This window comes from Triticum aestivum, chromosome 6B (assembly GCF_018294505.1).
Source record: "Triticum aestivum cultivar Chinese Spring chromosome 6B, IWGSC CS RefSeq v2.1, whole genome shotgun sequence".
Classification (NCBI taxonomy): domain Eukaryota; kingdom Viridiplantae; phylum Streptophyta; class Magnoliopsida; order Poales; family Poaceae; genus Triticum; species Triticum aestivum.
Genome location: NC_057810.1, coordinates 98,959,714 through 98,980,872, shown reverse-complemented (window position 1 = coordinate 98,980,872; position 21,159 = coordinate 98,959,714). Strand labels below are relative to the sequence as shown.

The 21,159-nt window shown below is 48.8% G+C and overlaps 1 protein-coding gene across 1 annotated transcript; it reads right to left on the bottom strand.

The window, feature by feature from the left end:
- Positions 1-4: 4 nt before the first annotated feature.
- On the bottom strand, positions 5-4,143 carry LOC123136003 (phosphatidate cytidylyltransferase 4, chloroplastic). Its single transcript, XM_044555278.1, has 6 exons — positions 3,592-4,143; positions 2,725-2,915; positions 2,317-2,441; positions 1,675-1,808; positions 911-1,026; positions 5-567 (listed from the first exon to the last, which is right to left on the bottom strand). Exons 1-6 carry the CDS (start codon positions 4,044-4,046, stop codon positions 476-478), a joined length of 1,113 nt encoding a protein of 370 aa, XP_044411213.1. The 5' UTR covers positions 4,047-4,143; the 3' UTR covers positions 5-475.
- Between the last annotated feature and the right edge of the window lie 17,016 nt (positions 4,144-21,159).

Here is a 21,159-nt window from a genome sequence, read left to right as displayed (position 1 = left end):
AGGCTAAAGATTAAAATGTCAATCTCAATATACACTCACTCTGTCACTCAGGTAGTATTTGCCAAAGAGACCCTGTGGGGGGGCATGCAAAAAAGTTTGGGGATCAACAAGTACCAGGATCCCATAAACAACCTTAATACACTTCTTAAGATATGTAGTAGCTTGTGGTCAATCACCCGCGTTCCCTTTTTACTCTACAAAAATGAAAGAAAAAACTATGTACACCAAAGTGACAAGTTTTCACCATTTTGGCGCTGAAGAAGAAACAGCTCAATCCCGTATGAAGAAGAAACACCGCTTAGTTAGCAGCCACATCCTATGGTCTTATCCCACTTTACAGCCAGCCACCGAATTCTCATATTGTGCAGCCAAGGGAGCTGATCCTGGCCATCTCATCAAGGCCCCAACACGCCGTTACGTTGGGTGACAATGTCGTCGAAGGTACAAGGAGACCGATTTTTCTCGCTGCGGTAAATCAGACTCCATACAGGGGTAGAGCTACTCGGACGAAGGAGTAACAAAGCGCCCCTGTGAAGACATAGCTGTCGACCCGGTCAAGAATACCACCTGCATTGCAGCTTTGTGTTATGTTCGCCAAAAAGCAATGATGCGATGAAGTATAAGATGTGAGACTCGGAATGTAAATAAATCACGCCCCCTTCACGTACAAGGACAAAAACGATGGAAACAAGATGTCTAACTTTGGAAAGTATGGTAGTAACTGTTATTAAAAAAAGGTTGATACCAAAGTACGAATGAAATAACTAAAATTGCATGGAGTAATGCTGCAGAAAAATTGACATGACAAAACATGAGATTATGAGCCCAACTCTAAGATGGTCTCACGTCTCGACACATGAATCCGAGCAGTAGATGAATATATAACAAGAACAGAGCTAACAATGTTTACCATGGCCAGGAATGAGCGACCCGGAGTCCTTCACACCAGCATCACGCTTAATAAGAGATTCAATGAGATCCCCGAATAATGAACCCAGAAAGATCAGGATCCCATAAGCAGTAGCACTGATATCAATCAATTAAATAATTAGGCAGGGAAGCAAAGTTCTATGCAAATATATGTCATTCAAGATACAAGTGCAGAATCTATATGCGGATGTAAACTCAACAAAGAGATAAATGCTATCACATGTATGTCGGGTCAACATCCTTTTTTAGGCTAATAGGGTATAACCATATATAATCTTTGTTAATTTGAGTTCTGAAGGACGGTAGGAACAGCCTTGTTAAATATTTGAAGTAAGTTAATACTGTGCAGATAGAGTTACAAAAATATAAAGAAAAGACCACTGCCCCTACTCCTGGCAGATACCAAAACTGACTTTTTGAGAAACTCTAATTGTTGGAAATCCATATCAATATCAGTTTTTCCATCTAAACTTTATTGAGAGGCATATATTCCTTTGCAACAAGATAACATGTAATGAGTCATGAGTTCCCATGGAGTTATTAGAAAAAATCCTGGCAGTTGTGTATTTCTTGTTGATATATTGAAAACTAATGCGTTATGTTGGTACAATTTTGTTCACCCTAAAATCTAAAATCTGATGGTTTATTGCATTCAAGTAACCAAATTTCAAGAACTCAGTAAAGAAAAATAATGTTTCGGAACTAGGACAATAACAATAGAAAGGTGTCAGAAGTTAGCAATACCTCAACAGCGATCTTGGCCAGCGAAAGAGAGTCGACAAAAGCACAGTGGTAAGCACACAGCCAGTCAGACCGGCTAAAGCACCTTCCAGGGTCTTCTTAGGGCTTATGTTAGTCAAAGGAGTACGGCCAAATGCCTGAAACGGAAAATGGATAACACGATGACATGATTTACTTCCTTTCAAATACACGACTGTCCAAATAAATCACTTGTCTGCAAAAATTCAGACAAGTTGAATGCTTTTCATTCAACAAACATACATGGCAGGGCAATCGTATGCGTGTCTACAAATTTATAGTAGTTACTTTGGCAGGGAAAAACAATAAACTAGAAGTTCATCTGTGATCTGACACACTTCTTTTTATCAGTGTGGTTGTGTCACATCAATGGCAATCTTAACAAGTTGCCCAACAGTAGTTACACCATAAGCTGGATAGCTCCTAACTTCTGACAGGCTTCAGTAGAAGTCTCTTGATGTACACTATATTGTTCAAAACGAGTAAAAAAATTATAGTGACCCACAGAACTATAGGCAAGTTGTTTCCAGATAAATTAAAACAAACTAAAAAAGCCCATGTTTTACAATAACATAACAAAGTCAAATGGGGTCAATCAAAATAGAAGAGAATTAGGAAAGAGCATACCCTTCCACATAGGAAAGCTGATGTATCGGCAGCAATAATGCTAGTAATAGATATCAAGGTTGCGACAAGTCCAACTGTCCAGTGAGCTTGCCCACCAAGAAGTATTGGCCAGTTATGTGCTATACCTGTCAAAGAACACTGGTTATAACTTTTAACATATAACAATAATATATTAACTCACCAAGAACAGAAAAACATCATAATTAGTTGCACTGGTAACTGGTAAGCACTTAAAAAATGCACTTTCTTATGAACCCTTAAATCAATTAAAACTATACATAAAATTAATCTCTTATAAACAAACTGTCTCTACCAATACTGCAAATCAAACAGAAAGATGAATCGGTAGAGAAAGGTGACAAGCAAAGAAGTAAGCAGAGAAGTACAAAGAGAATTTGATCGACATACTTGTATTTAAGGCAGGAGCTGCTAGTCCGCAACGGAGCTTAACCCAGAAAGAAGGAAGATAGCCACAATAAAATAAACCAAAAACTGAACTAGTTAGCTGAGCGAAACGGGGGTTTCCTCTTTGCAATACCAAAGATATTGCAATAATAAATGCCGATAACGTCAGGGGAACATCCATGCGGCCATAGCACCTACGCAAATATACAGGAGAAACATCAGAACTCGAAGCTGTAGTCATATTAACAGGAACTGACAACCAAATGTAGCAATCCTTCATTCTTAAGCAACCCCTCCCCACCCACATTACATGCGCACACAAAGAAAAACATATAGCGTAAATTATGATCATCTAAAAAAATGTTACGAAGCTCTGATCTAGTAAAAAATGCTACGAAGTTCAGGAGCTGAAGCAATCAAGCAACATCTGTAAGCAGATACCTCGAAAGTATACGAAAATGCACCGATACTTAAAGTTCTTCCAACTCAATAAATTGAGTGATCAGATGGTAATCCGTGAGACCTGATTCGCATCGTGTCTAATGACCCCATGATGAAAATGGTAAGTAATTGCATCAAGCTAAAGCTACAACTTACAGGTTGCAAAGTTTCAATGCCGACATTTGAGCTAATTCCTACTGTACCTTCTTGCCTCTATCTCAAGAATTCCCAACAAAATTAAAGAGTGAGTGAGCCAAAGCAATTTTATGCTCGCACTGTGACTCAGTTGACCACAACGACGTGAGCATAGCTAGCCCATTTATACCGAAAATTGTGACTAAATACCACATAAATTACAGTGGCCACAGCGAAGTTCTAGCTTATTCTGACACTAGAGCAGAGCAGACAACAAATGCGGGGCTCCCTTACAGCGTAAGGATGGGCATGAGAGCGCAGATGGCGGAGCAGACGCGGGACACGTAGCGCGGCGGAGGGGTGCCGCCGCCACTGGCGGTGCCACGGACGAGCCCGAAGTACTCGCGGGCACCGGCGAGGACGACGGCGGTCATGGCGGCGGTGAACACCCAGCCGCCGGCGACCACGACGCCGCCCGCGCCGACCCCGATGGCGATGCCCACGAGGACCCTCCGCTGCAGCTGCCGGGCCTTGTCGCTCTTCTCAGCGGCCTCCTCCGCGCGGCCTTCGCCGGCGGAGGCGGAGGCGACGGCGAGGAGCGGGAAGCGGTGTCGGAGGCGGAGCGGCGGTGGGGTGGGGAGGAGGAGGCGGAGGCGGAGCGGGGGCTGGGGCCGTGCGGCGGAGTGGAGGACGAAAGGAGGGTGGAGGCGGGTGGCCGTCACCGCCGCCGCCGCCGCCGCCGCAGCCATGGGAGATGGGTGGGGGTCAGGTCGGGCGGAGAGTTCGATGCGAGCAAGGAATTTTCGCTACCGTTGATTTTTGGCCAGAGCTGTAGACATCGAAAAGTTTGTACCTGTACTAGCACACCATGCCCAAAAGGAAAACAATACCATGTACTACTCTACTATACCAAAGAAAATGTACCACATTACTCTAATTGAAGTTTTAAAATTGTAAGTTTAAAAGGAGGATTAGGGCTTCTTCAATGCAAGACTCTTATACATGCGCTTAGGGAAATTGAAAAAAAAATGTAAAATAGAAGATAACATCCAAGACTCTTATACATGTTGCAACGCTAAATGCTATGGTACATGCGCTAATAACCTCGATCGCTTCATCCCGCATGGCAAGAAAGGCCCAGGCGCTCGATGCTTTTTATTGCGTCGAGCCACACCTGGCGCCAGGAATCGGGCAGGAATCAATGTCCCAACTGCCAATCAAACAGGATGTCCATCCTGACGCCTCTTCACTAGAGCGTGCATTGGACATGCTCTTACGACCTATGAAAACAAAATTATTGTTTGATAAAAATACAGATTATGACGTTCACCTCACGCCAGCTTGAAATGCATGCTTGAGGAAGAAGTGCGAGAAGGTAGAAGGACAGAAAGAAAGAAAAAGGAGGGAAGGACCACTGAACGTCAACCTAGCGGGGAAAAACACTAGCGAGTAGTTTGAAATCTTTCAAACATTTAGGGCATGTACGAGTTAAGCTCATGAATCATCGTATAATACATATTTTTTATATCGTCATGCTACATACTACATAGAATACCCATACAAAAAATATTCATCATACCCGGTTGTGTCGATGTCTCAAATCGTGTTGATGACTCCTTTTTGGAGTCGGATAACTCAAGTACGACAGGTATGATCTTGAGAAGGCATGCCGAGACAGAATGATTTGCGGCTTATCAGTATGTGCTCAATTGCAGTGATGCTTTGAAAGAGGAGTACATTATTAAGGACCGTATAACCGAACTCTTTCCGAGCAATCTCAGGCTATTAGGCATTTCAACCATCGGATCTCGGCTCTGGGTCATTCATGGCCGTCTGATGCACTACTGCATTGCCCCCGCGTGGGCCGTAATCTTCGGCCGTATGTCCGTGGCCGCTATTCCAGAAGCCAAATCGGTGGTCTCTCGATCATTGCTGTGGGTTGACGTCCGATGCTGAGCGGACGGTCGCGATACGGCTCTGTATCCACCTCCAAGCCCTGCCCCATTCCCTTCCCGCATCCCACTCCCACCTAGCCGCATGCCCCCACCCCTCCCAATCTCGGCATGGATCGCCGCCGGTTCGGTCTTCACCAGAGAGAACGAGGGAGGGGGAGGCGATGGGAACTGGCATCCATGGGCCGGAGTGAGCCGCGAAGCACATCTCTGCAGAAGTTGAGCCGCCCGGATCGCTACCATTCTTTCTATACTCAAACGCACCAAAAAAGAGATCATGGCGACGGTGGCATTGGGCGCTACTTCCTACAAGTATGTCCATATCATCCAGTCGGAGGATCTCACCAGCAATATTCTGCCCATCCTCTACAGGTTTGTTTCTCTTGTGCATCCCATATTCTTGATGGATTCATTTAGTCGATCTGGTCTTTCCGTGTTGGGGGAAGAGCAGATCAGAAGATGAGCACAGAGGATCCGATCGCAGAAATTGGGAGCAATCAGAGGCTTGCCCGTCGTGAACTCGGGATGTATTCCTCCTTATCACGCAAGCAATAGGGCTCTCCAGATCTCGTCCTGGAGGAACAACGCACCTTGCATGACCTCGACCTCGAATGGCGTTGTTCACCACTGCTCGTCAGGTTGTTGGCTGCAGACCTGTTCAACCAGTGTCTTCCGATGCTATTGTCCAAGACAGCCTCCGCGCTTCTGCCCTACATCCACGCTATCCATGCCTCTCCCTAATGTGCGGGGAGGAGCAAGCATGAGGGCAAGGAGGAGCACGCCTCTATCATGTACGTATGTATTTTCACTTTATGAAAGCAAAAACAGATATTAGTTCTCACATCATTTTATTAGATTGATGCTTCTATGAAAAAGATTGAAACAACTCGTTTAGCTTGATTGGTTCTCAAAGCCTTTCATATAGAATGAAACAACACATCAGATGGAAGGACAATCTAATTTTGTATTAGCCCGTTTCCAATTGTAGGCACAAGATCATTTTGGGAGCACCAAGCATGCAGTGCTATACTGTCCTTAATATGTAAAAGTAACATAGAAAAATCATCTTTAAAGCTAACATGGTTTTTACAATATAATGTTCAGTTTTGAGTTAAGGACTTAAGTACACTCCCCCCCCCCCTCATCCCCTCCATGCACCATCACTGCCACTCAGCCGGAGTAGGTGTCGCGTTTTGCGGTGCCGGCGAACTCCCACACGATTTATCCTGGACGGTTCGGCAACTGGAAGCAGCAGCTCACCTGCGATGTCACCAAGGATAGTAAGAACCCGCTATGTGGCCTTTTCGAACGAGTCGGTCATCCTCTGCCCAGCTATTGTAAGTCTACATACATCAGTTGATCGATCATTGCTACTACAGAGTACTATGCATACCCTGTTTTCATACTTATGGCACTGATGTTTCCTCAACAATTCTTTTGTTGTGTATGAACAACTGTGCAACATCTGCCCCTACTACGAGATGTTAACTTGTAGTTCTGCAGTAACAATCAAACTCTACCATTGGAGGGACGACACAGTAGGCATACCTTCCGATATTTATGTGGATTCGGGAAATATCACCAATGGTATTTGTCTGATAACGTCTTATATAGCTGAGTGGTGAGGAGTATATCAGTTGGTCTGTCCATGATTGATATTCTTGATGAATTAGGAAATTTTGAATTATGTACGCAGATTTGTTCATTACAGGTGTGTGTTATTTTTCCTAACAAAGATACTTTAGTTCATTGACAACTTTTTGAATCTGTGACCCTCGCTTTTGTTACCCTTTTAAGTAATGATTGTCTGCCATTTCCAATTACTACTATGCATGTTAGTATACATAGTTTCTATACAGCATCCTGTAACCAGATAAAATACTTGTGGTTTGTGAACTTTTTGCCGCAAAATAGTACTAGAGAGTTTTATTTTGCATGCCTTATTTCAATGAAGATCATACTAACGTGGGGCTGTAATTAACCAAACTTTGTTTTCCGTGTACAAAGGACTTTTTTAGAGAAAAGGCAGGAGTCCGACTTTATAAATAAAGCCACCAGGCAGAGTTACACCACCAGAACCAAATAACCAAACAAGTTTAGCGGCCAAGGGACATAAGTATCAATACAAGGCCACCAGCCTAACATGGCACGCAGGCCAGCAAAACACCAGAAAACACCGACAGGGAGGTCAGGAAGCCGTCCTCGAAGTACACCGAAGAAGGGAAGACGCCGTAGATTTCATTTTGGATAGCATGTCGTCGAAAGCCTGGAGGTCCCCTTCCTTAGTCAATAATCTCCACTACTGCAAAAAAGCATTGGCTTTAAATAAGCAGCTGACAGGGTTAGCCCGAAAAATATGTTCAATTGAGAACTTGTTCCTAGTGGTCCACAGCGACCACCCTATCGCAGCCCAGCCCACTAAGAAGACCCTTTTGGACTGCCCTGATAAGGAGTTAGTATATTGCCTCAGGTCTTCAAAGGAGGAGGGAGACCAGTTAACATGAAGCCAAAGTCTGATGCAGCACCACATGAATTTCGCTAAGGAGCAATGGAAGAAAATATGATCAGTGTTCTCAAGTGCCCCACACAGCACACATCTATCAGAGCCCGGCCCGTTCCTCTTCTTAATTTGATCGGCCGCCGGAAGCTTACGGCGAATAGCTTGCCAGAGAAAGATTTTAATCTCAGGGGGGATTCAAGCTGACCAAATGTCTTTAAACTTCACCGAACGGCCACCAGAGATAAGCTTAGAATAAGCCGATTTGACAGAGAAGCGCCCCGAAGAGGAAAGGGGCCAAACCACGGAGTCCTCTTCCTCCGAGAGCAGGGGAAGCAAGCAGTAAGGCGCTGCCAATCTTCCAACTCTACAGGGGAAAGAGAGCGCCGGAAATCTAAAACCCATCCCTTAACCGAGAGCTCAAAGATAGAGATCTCAGGATCATCACAGTAAGAGAACAAGGCCGGGAAGGCAGCCGCAAGCGTTGTGTCCCCGACCCACCAGTCTAACCAAAAACGAGTGGACTTACCGTTCCTGACAACAAATTTGACGAGGGACCGAAAAATCGGCCGAACTTTAACCAATTGACGCCAAAATTGAGACCCGCCAAAAGCAGAGGCGAACATAGGGCTCGAGGAAGGGAAGTATTTAGCTTTAAGAATCGAGAGCCAGATTGGACGCTCCTCAAGTGTCATTATCTTCCACCACCATTTAATCAAGAGGCAATTATTCATGACTCTCGTATTAATAATGCCGAGGCCCCCTTTGTCCTTAGGACGACAAATAATGTTCCATCTGACCATTCTATATTTGCGTTTATTATCCGCAGCGTTCCAGTAAAAAGCACCCCTATGCTTGTCGAAACCAGAATGAATCCTGTTAGATAGAAGATAGAAACCCATCAATAACATTGGGAGGGAAGAGAGGCAAGAGTTGGTAAGGGCAACCTTGCCCGCTTGCGTGTTATATCGTCCTCTCCAAGGAAGGACTCTATTGCCAACTTTGGCGACCACCGGGGCAAAATCTTTCGCCAAGAGCTTATACGGGGAGATAGGTAGTCCTAAATATTTGAGAGGATAAGACCCAAGGGAACAATTCAGAAGGTGAGCCACCCGTTGCGCCTCCAGGTCCGAAACCCTAGTCACAATGACCTCGCTCTTGGAAAAGTTAATTTTAAGGCCCGAGAGAGCTTCGAAGCAAAGCAGAAGGAATTTCAGATTGGTGAGACTGGTCTCATTGAGCTCTATCATAATGATTGTGTCGTCCGCATATTGGAGATGAGTAATGCCATGAGGAATAAGGTGAGAGCTCACCGGGGAAATATGCCCAGTCAACGCGGCCCGAGAGAGGATGCGAGATAAAGCATCAACCACAAAATTGAAAAGCAGAGGGGACGCCGGATCCCCTTGTCTGAGGCCCCTACCGTTAGCAAAAAAATTACTAGTTTGACCATTCACAACCACAGCTGTGTGCCCACCAGACACAAGCTGCATCAAACGATGCATCACAGGACCCTCAAAGTGAAGGAAATATGCCCTAGAGGCAATAATAAAGTTATTATTTATTTCCTTATATCATGATAAATGTTTATTATTCATGCTAGAATTGTATTAACCGGAAACATAATACATGTGTGAATACATAGACAAACATAGTGTCACTAGTATGCCTCTACTTGACTAGCTCGTTTATCAAAGATGGTTATGTTTCCTAACCATGGACAAAAGAGTTGTCATTTGATTAATGGGATCACATCATTAGGAGAATGATGTGATTGACATGACCCATTCCGTTAGCCTAGCACTTGATCGTTTAGTATGTTGCTATTGCTTTCTTCATGACTTATACATGTTCCTGTAACTATGAGATTATGCAACTCCCGTTTACCAGAGGAACACTTTGGGTGCTACCAAATGTCACAACGTAACTGGGTGATTATAAAGGAGTACTACAGGTGTCTCCGAAGGTAGATGTTGGGTTGGCGTATTTCGAGATTAGGATTTGTCACTCCGATTGTTGGAGAGGTATCTCTGGGCCCTCCCGGTAATGCACATCACTATAAGCCTTGCAAGCAATGTGACTAATGAGTTAGTTGCAGGATGATGCATTACGTAACGAGTAAAGAGACTTGTCGGTAACGAGATTGAACTAGGTATTGGATACCGACGATCGAATCTCGGGCAAGTAACGTACCGATGACAAAGGGAACAACGTATGTTGTTATGCAGGTTTGACCGATAAAGATCTTCGTAGAATATGTAGGAGCCAATATGGGCATCCAGGTTCCGCTATTGGTTATTGACCGGGAATAGTTCTAGGTCATGTCTACATAGTTCTCGAACCCGTAGGGTCCGCACGCTTAAGGTTTCGATGACAGTTTTATTATGAGTTTATGAGTTTTGATGTACCGAAGGAGTTCGGAGTCTCGGATGAGATCGGGGACATGACGAGGAGTCTCGAAATGGTCGAGACGTAAAGATCAATATATTGGACGACTATATTCGGACATCAGAAGGGTTCCGAGTGATTCGGATATTTTCTGGGGTACCGGGGAGTTACGGGAATACGAGGAAGAAGCAATGGGCCTCATGGGCCAAGTGGTGGAAGAGAGGAGGCAGGGCGCGCGGCCCCCCTAGCCCAAACCGAATTGGACTAGGGGGCCGGCCCCCCTTTCCTACTCTTCCTCCCTCTCTTTCCTTCTCCTTCTCCTTCCCTTCCTTCCCCTTTCCTAGTTGGACTAGGAAAGGAAGGAGTCCTACTCCCGGTGGGAGTAGGACTCCTCCCTGGCGCGCCCTCCCTTGACCGGCCGCCCCCTCCCCCTTGCTCCTTTATATACGGGGGCAGGGGGGCACCTCTAGGCACAACAACACAAGTTGATCTACGGATCGTTCCTTAGCCGTGTGCGGTGCCCCCCTCCACCATATTCCACCTCGGTCATATCGTCGCGGAGTTTAGGCGAAGCCCTGCGCCGGTAGAACATCATCATCGTCACCACGCCGTCGTGCTGACGGAACTCATCCCCGACGCTTTGCTGGATCGGAGCCCGGGGATCGTCATCGAGCTGAACGTGTGCTGAACTCGGAGGTGCCGTACGTTCGGTGCTTGGATCGGTCGGATCGTGAAGACGTACGACTACATCAACCGCGTTGTGCTAACACTTCCGCTTACGGTCTACGAGGGTACATGGACAACACTCTCCCCTCTCGTTGCTATGCATCACCATGATCTTGCATGTGCGTAGGAATTTTTTTGAAATTACTACGTTCCCCAACACAAAGCCCTTAGCCAGAAGGACTTGCCGAAGAAAATTCCAACTCACCGAGTCGTAAGCCTTCTCAAAGTCAAGCTTAAGGACCACAACCTTGGTCCCCTTAATCCGCAGGTCATGGATTATCTCATGTAAGCATAGCACCCCATCCAAGATGAATCTCCCTTTAATGAAAGCAGATTGGAAAGGGCTAATGACCCGGTGAGCTATCGGGGACAGCCTAGTAGCCATGCCCTTAGCTGGCATCTTGGCAAAGTTGTTAATTAAAGCAATGGGCCTAAATTGCGAAATGAGGTCAGCACCTTTGATTTTAGGAATAAGGGTGAGTACGGCATAATTGAGCCTAGAAATGTCAACAGTGCCCAACCAAAATCCTTGAATGATAGCAGTAATAAGGCCTTTTAGTTGAGGCCAGAAATGCCGAAAGAAAGGGATGGAGAAGCCATCAGGGCCTGAAGCCGCATTAGAGTTGGCGGTCCGAATAGTATCAAAAATTTCCTCATCAGAGGGGGGAATAAGCAGGAGATCATTATCTGCGTTCAACACCAGCTCAAGGGGAGCCCAGAAGCCCGGAGCAAGCAAAAAGCCGAGCTCCGGTTTAGCCGCTAGCAAGTTAGAAAAGAATTGAACCACGTGACGAAGAATGACCGAAGGGTCGGAGACCCTAACACCATCAATCAGAAGACTATCAATCAGGCATCTATGACGTCTACCATTCACAATGGCGAAGAAGTAAGCCGTGGGCGCATCACCCTTAAGGGTCCAGTTAATCGTGCCTCTTTGCTTCCAATAAACTTCCTCCTGGCGGTGAATATCCAAAAGCGCCTTCTCTAGGCCATAACGGAGCTGCCATTCAGCCTCCGAAAGACCAACACTGTCCGCACGACTATCCAGATCGCCTATTTGGGCACCAAGCCTAGCTTTGTCACGCTTAACCTCAGCAAAATGGTTCTTAGACCACCCTCTGAGGAATTTGCGCAGGAAGTAGGAAACATGGTGCCAGTCATCCATAGGGCCAAAAGAGCGATGAGGAGATGAGAGACAATCCGAGATCTTCCGGGCCAACATGTTGGGGAACCCCTCCACTAAGAGCCAAGACGCATCAAATTGAAACCTTTGGCAACCACTTGGACAAGATCCATCGTCGAGGATTAGGGGAGCATGGTCAGAACCCACAATGGGCAGGGCACGAAGAGAAACCCGAGGAAAAATGCCGTCCCAAGCAGGGCAGAGAAAAATCCTATCAAGAACAGAGCGGATAGGGGAAGCCTGTCGGTTAGTCCAAGTGAAGCGGGCCCCAACCCTAGGAATTTCATGAATGGCCGCATCCCTGATGAAAGCATTAAAGGTCTCAGCCAGAGCCTAGGAGAAATTAGCGGAGCTCTTATCAGAGGGATATCTTAACAGGTTAAAATCACCCCCAATCAAGAGGGGTAGCTGGCAGGAGTCTATTTTATTATAAATCTCGTCCAAGAAATTGTAAGACAAGGAGTGATCTGCCGGGCCATAGACCACCATGAACTCAAGAAGGGAATTGCGGGAACGATGGGAAACTACCGTACTAGCCCAGTATATGCCACGATCAAAAGCAACAAAATCAAAAGAATCATTATTGGTGCCCAGGAGAAAGCCACCCGACTGACCAACAGAGGCCACAGGATTCCACCTGAATCTGTCTATCCCAGCAACAGCCAAAAGTTCATTAGGGGAGAAGGAGGGTTTGAGAGTCTCAACAAGGCCAATAAAATCAACTTTTTCAGACCGCACTATATCTTTGAGCTGGTCCGTGCGCCCCCTAGCATAGAAACCTCTGATGTTCCAAAATAAGGCCTTCATCTGAAGGAGAGGTTTTTAATTCTAAGACTCGACCTGCACGAAGCCTTGCAGGTTTTAGCGTGTTTCCCAGCCCCACGTTTCTGAACCGGAGAAGCCTTACACCTGTCAGCCTCCCCCACTGCCCCCCCGGCCACAACCAGAGGGGCAGACACCCCAGCCCCAGCCTCCTTGGCTTTCGCAATGTCAGCCTGAGCTAGCTCGTTAGCTCTAATCACCTCAAGTAAGGAAGAAGGGGAACCAAGCTAGAGTCTAAACAAATCCCAACCTCATCTAAAATCTTAAAAAGCTGCTCATCAGACTGGGAAGGTAAAACTAATCTAACAGGAGACGAAACCAAAAGAGGGGAATGCGACAGAGTAGAGCCCGAACCTGAGGGGGGGAGATCCCACGCCGCCGCACGCCGAGCCGCCCGGTTAACCACACGTTCGCTACTGTTGGAGACATGGCCACTCTTGCGGGCGGTAGAAGCAGGGGACCGAACAGGCACAGGGGGGGCCCGGCCAGGGGAAGCAGCCGCCGAAGACGGGCCCGAGGCCGCCCCAGAATCCACCTCCAGCTGGCGGCAAAGCCCAGCCACGGACTGCCTGGAATCCCCAGAGGCCCTGCTCTTCGCAGAGAACTTCTTCACCGACGATTTCTTCCTCTTCTTGGCCGCCGATGGGCCCGCCGGGGGAAGGTCTTCAATGCCTGACAGCGAAGGGGAGGTGGGGCGAGCGGGAAGGTTAGAACACGCCGCCGAAAGAGGAGTGCCCTTCGACCCACCCGCGGCCGCAGCCCCACCACCCAAACCTGGCACTGAGCCCTGGACCCCACCGCCCGCCGGAGCCGGAGCACAGTCTTTCATCAGCTCTTACTCAGCAGGGGACATCCCATCCCAAGCGGACTGGGTGAAGCGAGGATCCGTGCCATGCATCGAGTCTTCAAGGCCCCCATCAGCATCCTTGCTTTTATCATCGTCGCCCGAGGCCGGGGGTGGAGGGGGATGAGGAGGTGAAACAGGGCCAGGAGCACCCTCCACCCGGACCCGAAGACGAAAACCACCTGATGGGGTTATGTACCTAGGGTAGGGTCATGGACCTGTTCCAAGTAACTTACCCCAAGACATCCTTAGAAGAGGTCGCCTTCCAGTCGACCAATGAGGACTCACTCGACTGGCCTGAAGGACTCGACCACGAAGACTCACTCGACCACCAGGAGGTCAAGAGGCACTCTGCACTGCAACGGCCTGTAATCAAGTAGACTTTATGATAGTAAAGGCACTTTATGTGGGGCGTTACCAGTAACGCCCCAGACTTAACTCACCTTAAACCCTCTCCTACGTGGGCTGGCTAGGGTCCTGGCGCACTCCATATAAGCCACCCTCCTCCACAGGCAGAGGGGTTCGGCACCTTGTAATTCATACATTCATAGTCCACTCGACCGCCTCCGGGCTCCGAGACGTAGGGCTGTTACTTCTTCCGAGAAGGGCCTGAACTCATACATCCTTTGTGCTTACAACCTCTCCATAGCTAGGACCTTGCCTCTCCATACCTACCCCCCACTCTACTGTCAGGCTTAGAACCACGACAGTTGGCGCCCACCGTGGGGCAGGTGTTTTAGCGATTTTGTGGAGAAGTTGCGATTCTTCCGAGTACTCTCATCATGGTGTCTGCTGGAGTTTTGGTCAAGGGTCAAGAGATCCGTCTCGGCACTCTCACCTTCATCGCCGACGACTCCGCATGGCTCCAGGAGGCTCCACTCGACGTAGACGCGCTCCCCGTCCGCGGTGCGACGCATTTTCGCGCATGTGTCCGCGGCGTTCTGCTGCGGCAACCGTCGACCCAGTATCGGTCGGCTCCTCCATCGTCCACCCTCCCGGTCTCCCGCCAGCGCAAGCGCTCAGGCCGGTCGAGGCTTCAGCGATGGGTGAGTCACGCGGTGGCTCGCCAATCGGCCACTACACAAGTTGCGGCAATCGAGCCCAACGAATCTCTCTACGGCTTGTTCGATCAGTCGACTGGCTCCGGAGAGACTGCATCCGAGTGCGGAAGCAGTGATCCAGCGGCGGAAATCTTGATGGTCGACGGGCCCCACAGCCCTCCTGGCTTCGCCCGTGGTGGTGGAGCAGGTGACGGCGGCGACCCTGCACGAGACTACGAAGAGTACCAGCCCGAGCCACTCGACTCTCTGCAAAGAGAAGAGCTTCGCCGCAGGAACGAGGATCCCCTGCGTATTCCCATCGCAGGAGAAACCCCCGAGGCTCGTGCCTTGGAGGAGGCGCGTCTGGCCAATTTGGCCGAGCGCACTCGACTGGAGAACCTTCAGCGAGCACTCGACGAGCGCGCGCGGCAACGAGTTCCCGACACCAGTCGACGTCAACTCTTCCCGCCGACTCAGGTATATCGAACCCCAATTCAGAATTTAGCAGCTGCGACCCGTATAGCAGAGTCCATTCAGCCTTCGCAGTCGGAAGCTGGCAGAGGTTTGCTGCAGATCAGGGATCTGCTCCGGGCAGCAGGAGATCAGAATTCAGCCGTGTCTCAGTCGCGCAACAGAATTCACAGTCGATCTGTCACTGTGAATACGGTTCAGTCGGCTCACAGCCCCAGATCGCCTCCGCGGCGCGAAGGGCGTGAGAATCGGCGAGATCAATATGGCGACAGACTCGACCGAGATGATAGGCGTCGAGTGCCCTATTCCCCTCCGAGGGGTGGGTCTTACGCTCCTCGGCAGCCAGATGATAGGCGTCAGTACAGTACAGGGCGTAGGGTTCCAGTTGACCCCAGAGAGCCAGGCTTCGACGCGCGATCCATTATCGTGCAAGGGTTGGTCGACCGGAACAGAGCCCATCGAGGCGCACTCGACAGAGATGTACCCACGAGCAGTCGAGTACATGTTTCTGGTCCTGAATGTTTCAGCAGAGCTATCAGAGCCGCAGTTATCCCCCCCAATTTCAGGTTGGCAACAGGAGTCAGCAAGTTCACTGGTGAGTCTAAGCCTGAAACTTGGCTTGAAGACTACCGAGTGGCAGTTCAGATCGGTGGTGGGAACGACGAGGTGGCCATGAAGCATTTGCCCCTCATGTTGGAAGGTTCTGCCAGGGCATGGTTGACTCAATTACCTCCTAGCAGCATTTACACTTGGGAAGATCTGTCCCGAGTGTTCGTCAGAACGTTTGAAGGGACTTGCAAGCGACCAGCGGGATTGACAGAGTTGCAAGTCTGCGTGCAGAAAACTAATGAGACTCTCAGAGAGTATATTCAGAGGTGGATCACTTTGCACCACACTGTGGAAAATGTCTCTGATCATCAGGCAGTATGCGCCTTCAAAGACGGCGTCAAGAACAGAGAACTGAGTTTGAAATTTGGTCGAACCGGTGACATGACCTTGAGTCGGATGATGGAGATTGCTACCAAGTACGCCAACGGCGAAGAAGAAGACCGACTCCGAAGCGGCAAGCACAAGCCGAGTCAGTCGGAAAAAGGAAACACCAGTCGGAAACAGAAGCGGAAGGCTGAACCGGCAGCTCCTGGAGAGGCTCTGGCCGTGACTCAAGGAAAGTTTAAGGGGAAACCAAAAGGATCCTGGAACCCCAAGAAGGTAAAGGATAAAGAAGGGAACGACGTGATGGATATGCCGTGTCACATTCACACGAAGAAAGATGAAGAGGGGAATATCATTTACCCAAAGCACACCACTCGCCAATGTCGACTCCTGATCCAGCAGTTTCAGGGAAAACAGTCTAAGGACAAGGAGAAGGAGTCGGACAAGGCCGAAGACAAAGAGGACAGTGAGGGAGGATATCCGCATATCAACTCCACTCTGATGATCTTTGCAGATGTGGAAAGCAGAAGTCGACTGAAAGTGATTAACCGAGAGGTGAACATGGTTGCCCCAGCAAAGGCAAATTATCTGAAGTGGTCTCAAACACCCATCACATTCGACCAATCTGATCACCCGACTCATATTGCCACCCCCGGGAGGCAAGCTTTGGTGGTCGATCCAGTTGTCGAAGGCACTCGACTGACAAAGGTGCTGATGGATGGTGGAAGTGGGCTGAACTTATTGTATGCAGACACATTGAAAGGTATGGGCATTCCGATGTCCCGACTGAGCACTAGTAACATGAGCTTCCATGGAGTTATACCAGGGAAGAAGGCCGAGTCACTCGGCCAGATAGCTTTGGACGTAGTGTTTGGTGATTCGAAGCATTTTCGCAAAGAAAAGTTGACGTTTGAGGTCGTGGATTTTCAAAGTGCATATCATGCCATTTTGGGGAGACCAGCCTATGCACGGTTCATGGCTCGACCATGTTACGTGTACCTCAAATTGAAGATGCCCGGTCCCAAAGGTGTGATCACTGTCACCGGTGATAGGAAAAAGGCAGAGGAGTGCTTTCAGAAGGGCTCCAAGATTGCCGATTCCCAAGTGACAGCGGTCGAGTTCGAAGAATACAAGCAAAACGCAGATCCGAGTGACTTGCTGCGATCCAAGAAGCCCGCCACAGAGTCTGCATTCCAGTCGTCCGGTGAGACGAAGCCTGTTCACATTCACCCGACCGACCCCGAAGCAGCTCCGACCCGCATCTCCACAACACTCGACCCAAAATAGGAAGAAGCGCTCATCCAGTTCCTCCGTGAGAACTGGGACATTTTTGCATGGAAGCCCGCTGACATGCCAGGTGTTCCCAGGGGACTGGCTGAGCATCGCCTAAGAGTCGACTCGTCTGCAAAACCAGTCAAAGAGCATCTTCGGCGGTCCGCCGTCCAGAAGAGAAAGGCCATCGGTGAAGAAGTGGCTCGACTGTTGGCGGCAGGATTTATCCGAGAGATATACCACTCCGAGTGGCTCGCTAATGTCGTCATGGTTCCTAAGAAGGACAAGTCGCTCCGAATGTGCATTGATTTCAAGCACATCAACCGGGCCTGCCCGAAAGATCACTTTCCTCTCCCTCGCATAGATCAAATTGTTGACTCGACCGCGGGATGCGAGAGGTTGTCTTTTTTAGATGCTTACTCCGGGTACCACCAGATCCGTCTGTACGGGCCCGATGAGGTAAAAACAGCTTTCATCACTCCATTCGGGTGCTTCTGCTATATCACCATGCCATTCGGCCTCAAGAATGCCGGAGCCACATTTATGCGAATGATTCAGAAGTGTCTACTCACCCAAATCAGTCGGAATGTGGAAGCTTATATGGATGATATTGTTGTCAAGTCACGAAAAGGTTCCGACCTGCTCGCTGACCTCGCCGAAACATTTGCCAACCTCAGAAGGTATGATATCAAGCTCAATCCATCAAAGTGCACATTTGGAGTTCCTGGTGGCAAGTTACTCGGTTTTCTCGTTTCCGAACGGGGAATCGACGCTAACCCAGAGAAGATTGGCACTATTCTCCGAATGAAACGCCCTGTGCGAGTGCACGATGTCCAGAAGCTTACTGGATGCTTGGCCGCATTAAGTCGATTCATCTCACGACTCGGTGAAAAGGCACTGCCTCTTTACCGACTGATGAAGAAGGCTGACAAGTTCGAGTGGACTCCAGAAGCTGATGCAGCGTTTGCCGAGCTAAAAGCTCTGCTCTCCACCCAGCCGGTGCTTGCTGCTCCAATCAGCAAAGAGCCTCTGTTGCTCTACATCGCAGCCACAGGACAAGTCGTCAGTACTGTGCTAACGGTCGAGCGGGAAGAAGAAGGAAAAGCTCTCAAAGTTCAGCGCCCAGTGTATTATTTGTCTGAAGTCTTGACTCCATCCAAGCAGAGATATCCTCATTATCAGAAGCTTGTGTATGGAATATACATGACCACAAAGAAGGTTGCTCATTATTTCTCTGACCATTCCATCACAGTCGTCAGCGACGCTCCACTATCAGAGATTTTGCACAACAGAGATGCAACTGGTCGAGTGGCCAAATGGGCGATTGAACTTCTTCCCCTTGATATCAAGTTTGAGGCAAAGAAAGCCATTAAGTCCCAGGCGATAGCAGATTTCCTCGCCGAGTGGATTGAACAACAGCAGCCGACTGAAGTTCACTCGGAGCATTGGACCATGTTTTTCGATGGCTCTAAGATGTTGAATGGTTCCGGTGCTGGGGTTGTCCTGGTTTCCCCCAGAGGAGATAAGCTCAGATATGTGCTCCAGATTCACTTTGATTCCTCCAACAATGAGGCAGAATATGAGGCCCTCCTATATGGGTTGCGCATGGCCATTTCACTCGGCGTCCGTCGCCTAATGGTCTATGGCGACTCGGATTTAGTGGTCAATCAGGTGATGAAAGAGTGGGACGTGAGAAGCCCAGCCATGACTGGATACTGCAGTGCAGTGAGGAAGCTGGAGAAGAAGTTCGAGGGGTTGGAGCTCCATCATATACCCCGACTGAAAAATCAAGCAGCTGATGATCTAGCAAAGATAGGTTCCAAGAGAGAAGCCATTCCGAGTGGTGTGTTCTTGGAGCATATACACACTCCGTCAGTCAAAGAAGATCCTTTCACCGAAGAAACTCCGCAGCCCAAGAGCGCCACAGATCCGACTGAAGTTGAAGTCCCAGCGGTGGTCGACTTGATCATGGAGGTTTTGGTGGTCATTCCCGACTGGACGATTCCGTATGTCGCATATATCTTGAGGAAAGAGCTTCCGGAGGATGAGGAAGAGGCTCGACAGATCGTCCGTCGATCTAAGGCCTTTACCGTAATCAAAGGACAATTATACAGAGAAAGCGCGACTGGAGTCGGTCAGAAGTGCATAACACCAGAAGAAGGTCGACTCATCCTCAATGATATTCACTCGGGGACCTGTGGTCATCATGCGTCCTCTCGGACCATCGTGGCCAAAGCATACCGAGCCGGATTTTACTGGCCCAAGGCGAATGAGATGGCAAAAGAGATAGTAGATAAGTGCGAGGGATGTCAGTTCTACTCGAATATGTCGCACAAGCCTGCGTCAGCTTTGAAGACCATCCCACTCGTCTGGCCTTTTGCAGTTTGGGGGCTGGACATGATCGGTCCTTTGAGAACAGGACGAAGTGGCTTCACGCATGTACTGGTGGCAGTCGACAAGTTCACCAAGTGGATCGAGGCTAAACCAATCAAGAGCCTTGACACCGGTACTGCTGTTAGCTTCATCAGGGAACTAATATTCAGATATGGAGTCCCGCACAGCATCATTACGGATAATGGGTCGAACTTTGACTCAGAGGAATTCAGAGCTTTCTGCGACTCCCAGGGCACACGGGTCGACTACGCATCAGTCGCCCATCCGCAGTCGAATGGACAAGCAGAGCGAGCTAATGGACTGATTCTCAAGGGACTGAAGCCTCGACTGATGCGTGATCTCAAACACGCGGCTGGAGCTTGGGTCGACGAACTTCCATCTGTACTCTGGGGACTGCGGACCACGCCTAATCGGTCGACCGGAAGAACTCCATTCTTCTTGGTCTATGGAGCTGAAGCAGTCTTGCCGAGTGATCTTCTCCACAATGCTCCTCGAGTTGAAATCTACAACGAAGCAGAAGCTGAACAAGCGCGGCAGGACGCAGTCGACCTTTTAGAGGAAGAAAGGGAGATGGCTCTGATCCGGTCGACCATCTACCAACAAGATCTGCGCCGTTTCCACGCCAGAAATGTGAGAGGTCGAGCCTTCCAGGAAGGGGATTTGGTTCTCCGAGTGGATCAGCACAAACCACACAAGCTTGCTCCTTCTTGGGAAGGTCCCTTCATCGTCACCAAGGTTCTCCACAACGGGGCGTACCGTCTTTACAACGTCGAGCATAATATCGACGAGCCCCGAGCTTGGAACGCGGAGCTACTCCGCCCATTTTACACTTAAGTTTTATCACTCGGATGAGTTGCAATAAAGTACTTTTGTAGTTCATGGACATCAAAATAATAGTGTCATAGTTCCTCCACAATATCTGTCACTTTTTATTTTCCAATAAAATTCCCCTCAGTGGGTGACTTAGTTGCGAATCCGTTTCGCCTAAGTTTGTAAAAATCCTACCGAGTGGTGAACCAGGCTCCCACTCGGAGGCTTAGCTGCGAATCCGTTTCGCCTAAGTTATCAAAATCCTACCGAGTGGTAAGCCAGCCTTCCACTCGGGGGCTTAGCTACAGCCTCGTGCTCGCCTAAGTTGTGAAAATCCTACCGAGTGGTAAGCCAGCCTTCCACTCGGAGGCTTAGCTGCAGCCTCGTGCTCGCCTAAGTTATAAAAATCCTACCGAGTGAAGAGCAACCCTCTCACTCGGGGGCTTAGCTGCAGTCCAAGCACTCGCCTAAGTTGTGAAAATCCTACCGAGTGAAGAGCAACCCTCTCACTCGGGGGCTTAGCTGCAGCC